The sequence below is a fragment of the Rhagoletis zephyria genome, unplaced genomic scaffold, assembly GCF_001687245.7.
Source record: "Rhagoletis zephyria isolate East Lansing unplaced genomic scaffold, Rhagoletis_zephyria_1.1 Rzeph_scaffold_02668, whole genome shotgun sequence".
In the NCBI taxonomy this organism is placed as follows: Eukaryota; Metazoa; Arthropoda; class Insecta; order Diptera; family Tephritidae; genus Rhagoletis; species Rhagoletis zephyria.
In genome coordinates this window covers 14,617-23,201 of record NW_016159752.1, presented here as the reverse complement: position 1 = coordinate 23,201, position 8,585 = coordinate 14,617, and the positions used below count along the sequence as shown (strand labels likewise).

General features: G+C 33.4%; 1 protein-coding gene across 1 annotated transcript in view; it reads right to left on the bottom strand.

Moving 5' to 3' along the window:
* Indy (tricarboxylate transporter protein I'm not dead yet) overlaps nt 1–4,579 on the bottom strand; it is a 44,294-nt gene extending 39,715 nt beyond the window's left edge. Inside the window, exons 1-6 of the mRNA XM_017622014.1 lie at nt 4,515–4,579; nt 4,318–4,456; nt 4,029–4,145; nt 3,786–3,934; nt 3,609–3,723; nt 3,457–3,530 (exon numbers count right to left, since the gene is read on the bottom strand). Of these exons, the coding sequence (XP_017477503.1) occupies nt 3,457–3,530; nt 3,609–3,723; nt 3,786–3,934; nt 4,029–4,145; nt 4,318–4,456; nt 4,515–4,522 (602 nt within the window). The 5' untranslated portion in view covers nt 4,523–4,579. The remainder of the gene's footprint in view (nt 1–3,456; nt 3,531–3,608; nt 3,724–3,785; nt 3,935–4,028; nt 4,146–4,317; nt 4,457–4,514) is intronic.
* Between the last annotated feature and the right edge of the window lie 4,006 nt (nt 4,580–8,585).

The following is an 8,585-nucleotide window of genomic DNA, read 5'->3' as shown; positions in this document are numbered from 1 at the left end:
GCGTATTAATTAAATTAAACATTTCTAACAGGTGGCAACTCTTGAAAAAGTAGCCTACTTTCTAACCTTGGTCATAAGCTATCTGTGCGCAAAATTTCATGCAAATCCGTTTAGTCGTTTCCGCGTTTTAATTTAATTAAACTTTTTTTAACAGGTGTAAACTCTTCCAACAAATTAGCCTATTTTCCACTGTAGGTCATAAGCTATCTGCTTGCAAAATTTCATGCAAATCCGTTTAGTCGTTTCCGCGTTTTAATTTAATTAAACTTTTTTTAACAGGTGTAAACTCTTCCAACAAATTAGCCTATTTTCCACTGTAGGTCATAAGCTATCTGCTTGCAAAATTTCATGCAAATCCGTTTAGTCGTTTCCGCGTTTTAATTTAATTAAACTTTTTTTAACAGGTGTAAACTCTTCCAACAAATTAGCCTATTTTCCACTGTAGGTCATAAGCTATCTGTGGGCAAATTTTCATGCAAATCCATTTAGTCGTTCCCTCATATTAAATAAATTAAACTTTTTTAACAGGTGGCAACTCTTCCAACAAATTAGCCTATTTTCCACTGTAGGTCATAAGCTATCTGTGGGCAAATTTTCATGCAAATCCATTTAGTCGTTCCCTCATATTAAATAAATTAAACTTTTTTAACAGGTGGCAACTCTTGGCCACCTAGCCTATTAACCAATCTGGCCCATAAGCTATCTGTGTACAAAATTTCATGCAAATCCGTGCAGTCGTTTCCGCGTGAAGATTTCCCAAACATCCAAACATACAAACTTTCACATTTATAATTTTAATTAATAAGATTATATTTGTGTGGCATATTTGTAAGTATTTTATAAAAAAATGAAATGGCAGCATGATTCTCTCATGGCTGTCTTTGGACTTAGAAATTTAACTTAGAAATGAAAAGTCTATAGTTCACCAAGTTTATAAGTGAAGTTGTTTTCTTGGTAACTACATGCACGCGCTGCTCATTTGCCAGATATACAATTTTCAATTCAAGTAAAGTCTAAGTATTGTATAACTGAGCTTTTACCGTTGATTTTTGGGAATTATTTTGTTCACGGTATTGCTGATTTTCTCCATATAGAAAAAATCGACGAACATACTTCGTATGATGAGTGACATTGTCAACAAAAAAATTGCCAAAAATCAACGGTAAGTCGGAGCTACATTAAACTTGCAATTTATTATACAAAAATTGAATGGACTACAAACCTGCATACCCAAAATATTTGTAAAATAAACTATAATTAAAAATCTCGCAATTTGTATAGTCGAGGTTTTCACCAAACACTCGTGTACATACGTCTTTCTTCTACAATTCTGCCTGAAGCAGAAAAAACTCTTCACTAGTTGAGCTAGCTGGTATGTCTAAATTTTGCTTTGACTTTGCAAGAAAAATGTAAACAATGCGAAAAACTGTGTCAATCAGGGATGCCACTTCACCACCGCGAAATTCCCCGATTTTCAGTGAAATTCCCCGCACTGGCTTGATTTCATTAAAAAACCTCAAGTTTTTAAATTCAAATGCTTGAATTTATTAACGAATGTACATACAATATTTAAATGTTATATTTTTTCACTAATTTTTTATAAAAATAAATTTTTTTTTTAAATATTTGTAATTGTATAACATACGCCATATACATAAGTCAAAGTTTAAAGCTTTGGGCAAAACTTACAAAAATTCAACAAATTAAAAAAAAAGTTTATCAAAATTTTCAACTTTTTACTGGTAATTTTAAGAAGCGAATTTATGTAATTTGAGTATAATAATGTGCACGTTTGAAGGGCTAAAAATTACCGTTGGTCTTTTGATATTTTTTTTTATTGCTTTCGCACTTTCTTTCCACTCGGCCCATTTGATTAAATACAGATTATAGATTAGACATATGTAGGTATGTATGTATATATTAATATTATTTAATGTTATGTAATGAAAATATAATTGGATATATTAATAAATGAATAAATAATTGCATTATTTAAAATGTATATATAAATGAATATACGTAAAATTAAAAAACGGCAACCTGGAGCAAATAGTTCATTTAAAATTTCGAACTAGTTCGTTCGATCAATTCAATGACCTACTGCATTGAACTAACGAGTTCGTACACTTTCCTACTGTACTGACTAGGCGAATTAAATTCCCATTGATTGCTGACATCAATGTGGTTGTTCACGCTTGCCTGCTTATCAGTTTATCTGCTTAAAAATAATTTTTCCGTAGTGCATTTTGTTGCTGTACAAGAATAAAATACACTACAGAAAAATTATTTTTAACCAGATAACCGGCAAACGTGAACAACCACAATGTTTTTATAGTGTGGCTAATGCGAAATTGCAAAAGTATTCGCATAAGGCAGCGAATCCTCGATTCCCCGAACGAGATAAATTCCCCTCAAATCGGGGAATTCCCCGCAATTTGGCATCGCTGGTGTCAATATCAAACTAAAATGGCAAAATTTTGAGAAATTAAGCAAATATAGAAATTTTTATTTAATTTGAATACGTTGCTTTGTGCACACGCATCTCGAATTGGGGTAAGCTCCACTATTAACTAACTCCTTAGGACCAAGGTTCGATATCTGATCAAAGCAACCTCCAAACAATTTGTTTGCTGTTCGAAGGCTGCGTAAAACTAGGCCCGTTCATTTGTGTAACAACAATAAGACGCGCACCACAAATTGGAGGATAAGCTCGGCCAAACACTTAGCGATAGTGTAAGCGCCAACATATTATTATTTTATTATTAACGGTCGTTTTCTCAAATAGCCTTTCAAACACACTTTTTGTGAGCAAAATTCGTGCTTAAAGGGCTGATACATTTTGAAATTGGCTTGAAATTTTTTGAATAGAACTGTGAACTCTGATCGACTACATTTCAAATAAAAACTTTCACCAATTATATTTCTCTCGTTGCATGCAGTAATTAATTTAGTTTAGGCAGGACAGCGTCTTTCGGGTTAATTAAAAACAGAGATAACCATCACTCAAATATCGTTGAGTAAGAAAATATTCTCTAAATTCTCTGTCAAATTGTGAAAAAAATGCAAATTATTTATTATTTGTAGTTAAAGGTGGAGTGCGGTTACCTGTTTGGCTACAGAAAAAATCAAAGCTACTTCAAAGAACTACAAACGAACTCCTACAAGGTACACTAGTCAAATTATTTGTAGTTCAAAGTCGGGCTGGGTCTGTTTTTTCAATCTATCGAATTTCGTTATCTGTTTAACTACCAAAAAATGTAAATCCACTACAATGAATTACAAACAAAGTCCTATAAAGTACACTGGTTAAAGTAATTATTGCTAAAAGTGGGGCTAACTTGACAGAACTTAAATTTTCCCTTGCTTTCACATTTTTTGGGTCTGGACAAACGCGATTTGGCAAAAATCTTACACATAGTATGTAAAAACATGTATACGGGCGTATTTTTAACTTACTCTTCCTCGGCCGCATTGTTCTTCTTTCCGACTATTTGATATTTGGGCTCCTGGGTCATTTTGCATAGTCCTTGCTGTTTGTGAATATTGACAAAAAAGTGCAGCAATGAAATTAAATTCTAAATGTTTATATCGTTTTAAATAATTATTACCGCTTGAAGCTCCTCCAAAACAGCCTGAATAATCGGACACATCATTGCGGTGCAAGCGGCATTCGAAATCCACATGGATATAAACATTGTTACCGCAATAAGGCCAAAATGTAACCTAACACCGAAAGTGTCGAATGTAAATATTTTTACTTTACGTTTTGTTTATGTAGAATATACCTTCGAGGACTGCATCCAACCATTTGAATAACCCGCAATGCCAATCGTTTATGTAAATTAGAGTACTCAACAGCGAGAGCCACCATAATACCACCCATGAACATTACCAGAGTATCCTTAAAATATAGCCTACACGTCTGATCGGAACTCTGAAAAATGAAACAAGATTGCCGGTACATTATAATCATTTGTGGGTATTGATAAGAGCGCTATTTGAAAATAACTTCCAGAATAGGTACGTACCATTATTCCCATAATCGGAAACGCCACTATTGGTATCATGGAAGTGACGTAAAGCGGTAATGCTTCAGTAACCCAATAGACCGCCATGACCAAGAGCAAATACATGCAGCGATATGCCTAGGACCATCAAATTAATTTAAAAAATAAATAAAAATTAAATTTTATTTCTTTTTATTTGCATTATGTACATCAGTCAGTAGAACAATATTGAGTATGTATGTATGCTATGTGGTTATTTTTTATGTAAATAATTTTAAATATCAACTAATTATTTCTACTAAATACTTACAGGAGTGTTGTCTATCAGCATAACGGGAAGGGCAAGGAGTGGTGTTAGGAATACGACTAAGCCCTTCCAGTGGAACGAAAAGAAGGATTTTGCGTTTTCACCACATGTTTCCGGGGGTGATGCGGCATTCCCCACTTCACTGTTGGAAAGCAATTACATACCCATGCTTCATAAAATATTTTAATAAAATTACTCACATTTCCATTTTGAGCAATTATAACTGTTTGGCACGGATCCTGGAAAGGACAAAGGAAGTTCATAAAATTATATACATACATACATAAATGTAGATTTGAAGTATGTATTAACATATTTGCACAAATATTGACAATTAAACTGTTTTAGGGAATAATGCAGTTACAAACATAGCCGTCTGTTTAAGACTTTTTGAAAACGAGCAAGTAAAGCAGCCTAGCCTAGGCCGTGTTCCCATACCCCATATACCATATATGTTCATGTATTTTTTTTCAAGAAACCATCTTACAGAGAACTTATTCAATTTGCAAAAGCCGGGAAAAATCATTTGCTTGTAAATAAACTCAAAATTTGTATGGCTCACTAAATTTCAAACGTTTTTTCTTTTGTTTTGAAAAATTATAAAAATTAAATAGAGCGAAAACAAAAAGCAAAGCCAACTAAAAGTAAAAGAATCAACATTAAACTGCGTTAAAATGAAAATAAGGGAGCATGAATTTTGACCGCAGGATATATTTTGAAGGACTTTGTAATTTCAAAGATATGATTAAATCCGAAAATTATTAAAAAATTCAATGCAATGTAGAACAAAAATATGGGTAACAAATGCAATAGGAAATTTCTTTAAAAATTTTAATTTTTCGGATTCACCAGAACGAATAGGTAGTTTCTAAGCTGACAATGTTAGAAGAACGAGATTCGAACAATTATTGCAAAATTTCAAGGATATAATTTTAAAATGACATTTTCAATATTTACCAGCCTNTGGATTCACCAGAACGAATAGGTAGTTTCTAAGCTGACAATGTTAGAAGAACGAGATTCGAACAATTATTGCGAAATTTCAAGGATATAATTTTAAAATGACATTTTCAATATTTACCAGCCTTCTGCACTAGAAACTTGAATATGTTTAAGCTCTACAGGATTTCCTCATCAATTTTATACCCATACTTCTTCTCTAAGCACATTTCTCTGAGGTTTTTAAATCATTTTTGAATTACTAACGTCAGAGTGAAAAACTAAAAACGCAATTTTACTATATTTGGCCCATGGTTTCGCGAATATATTGATATTTGTGTTTAAAATTTATTATCGCGCGGTGTTATATGTACAATGAGCTAAACATTTATAAAAAATATTAATTATTAAATAAAAAAGGAAATATAGCCAATACTGCTCAAGAAAATGAGTTTCTATTATTGCCATCAGTGCAAATTACAAATCCCGAAAATCCCGGGATTACTTGCCAAGAATCCCGGGACTTTCGAGGCCTTAAAAAGTCCAGGATCCCGGGATTAACATTCCAAATGTGCACGCATGCGGCCGCTGTGGTGTGGTGGTTAGGAAAGCGCACTGCCATTCCGCAAGGCCTAGAATCAAACACAGGTTCCAACTAACACCAAGTACAAAAGAAAATAAAACATTTTTCTCAAGTAGCGGCCGCCTTTGGACAGGGAATGGCAAACCTCCAAGTGTATTCTGCCATGAAAAACCGCTTCTCATAAAAATACAAGCGCCGTTCGTAAAACTGTAGGTCTCTCCCTTCGTGCGACAACATCAAGGCGCACGGAACAAATCGGAGGAGAAGCTCTGCCAAACACTAACATATGTGTAAGCGCCAATATATTCATTGTGCGAAAAATCTCTTGCTCTGAATGGGTGCGCTTCTAGTACATTTAGACCCAGTACTGGTTCACGATAAATCTCTTTTGCATGCAAACATATGACGAATTTAACATGACGATGTCCTAGGAAGTGGCAATTGCCCCCGCTGCATCCTTTTTTCGATAGTTCCGAACTAGTTCTAAATTCTATAGTTCCGAACCAGTTCTAAAATCCACAGACGAAAAAAAGTATCGTGATGTTTCAATCTTTTCGGTTCTTCTGTGTGCGATTTTAAATTATTTCATCGTGCGACAGTCAATTTTACACACGAAAAAATCAATATATTCACAAAGCTGGGGATCAAATATAGTAAAACTACGTTTTTTAGTTTTTCTATCTGACATCAGGATTTGGTTAAGAGGACTTTGAAATTTCTAGAATATGATTGAATAAAAAAATTATTCAAAACATTCGGTGCATTGTAGAATAACAATATAGGTACCAATTTATTTATTTATTAAGTGTGCAGGATTTTGTTAAGAGGACTTTGAAATTTCTAGAATATGATTGAATAAAAAAATTATTCAAAAGATTCGGTGCATTGTAGAATAACAATATGGGTACCAATTTATTTATTTATTACGTGTACAGAAAAAAGTTTTATTGCAGACAAATGAGATAAAAAGATTTAGATATTTAAGTATGTATGATATATTACAGAGTAAACTAATTATACATATTCATTTGTAATAATAATAAAATAGCAAGTTGAGTAGCTGGCGAGGCCTAGTCTCCAGTCTACTTTTTTGTTTGGCGGGCGGAAAGACCTAGTTTCCGCTCCGCGCTGTAGACAAGCTGTTGCTCATGGTCGGAAAGGCCAAGTTTCCGATCCATGTTCCCGAAGTCATTACGTTGTATGTGAGGCAGGCGGAAAGGCCTAGTTTCCGCTCCGCGCTGTGGACGAACTGTTGGGCTTGGTCGGAAAGGTCGAGTTTCCGATCCATGCTAGTATTGTCTTAAGTGGTCGCTAAAATATACGAAGACGTTACAATTGTACTAAGCAGTCATAGATATTGTGTACTTTTTCGTTCCCGGTTAAAGATATTAATTTATTTACTTAACATGTTGAGCAAAGTTTTTTTTATTACAAAAAGCGATTCAGATATGCTTGTTAAAATCTTGGCATAGACAACGAAAAGCATCATGCATTTAAAATGCTCAGTAAAAAGGGACTAATGACCATCCCGTTAATTAGTTTAATTAAAAAAAGAACAGCAAGCATCTTTCTACGACTTTGAAGTGTCGGCAAATCTATAAGCTTCAGGGGATCTTTGTAGGGTGGGAGATTTTTAGACGAGCCCCAACGTAAATTTTTTGGGGCACATAACAGGAACTGTTTCTGCACTGATTCGAGCCTGTCGCTATGAATTTGATAACTAGGATTCCATACTACAGATGCATATTTCAAAATCGGTCTTACTAGAGGGGTAAACAGAACTTAAGTGACATAAGGATCATTGAACTCCTTAGCCCAGCGCTTAATAAAAGCCAATACAACTCTAGCCCTAATCACGCAGGAGTTTATGTGAGACTTGAATTGTAGTTTCGGATGCATAGATACACCTAGGTCAATGAAGTTGGTTACTTGCTCAACATTGTGGTCAGATATCATATACGAATTTGAGTGGGACGATTTTCTAGAGAAGGACATGAATTTACACTTTTTCAAATTAAAAGAAAAAATTCTGTAGAATAGAAAAAGAAATAAATTTTTGGGTGCACCAGGACGAATAAGTATTGAAAATATCCTTTTTAAACTATATCCTTGGAAGTTTTCAATATTTATTTTTGAAAAAAATATATGTCAAGGACTAATATGTTAACTACCACATCCTCGAGTTTCGTCCGTCTAACTTTATTAGTTTTAGATAAAAAAAATTTACACTTCTCTTTATAAGATATTTATAGTTACAATATACTGGAATCATTATTATGACAATGTATGCGCTCTAAAAGAACAAACTGACCTTATGATGTACGGTTTAAATACTTTAATGGTTTTGTATACAAGGGCGCTGCCAGCCTTTCACCTAGGGGGCAGGAGTTTATAAAGAGGGAAGAAATGTTTTTAATTATTTTTTTTTGTGTGTATAGATAGAAATTTTTTGGGTTTAAGAAAGTATAAGTTTTCTGATATCCTTTGAAACGATACCAATTTTTTAAAAATCGGTATGTAATTTTTTTGTTTAAAATATTTTTTTAAAAAAAGGTATTTTTTCCTTTTAAGTGTTTTTTCTCAAATTTTTATATTCGAAGTATACATGTACGCATTGCGTTTACAACGACAAAAATTTTTTTTAAATCGGTTAGTATTTTTTTGTTAAAATTTTGTTTTAAGGTATTTTTTGCTTTAAAATGCTTTTTCTCAAATTTTTATATATGAAGCATACAAATATGCCTATCAG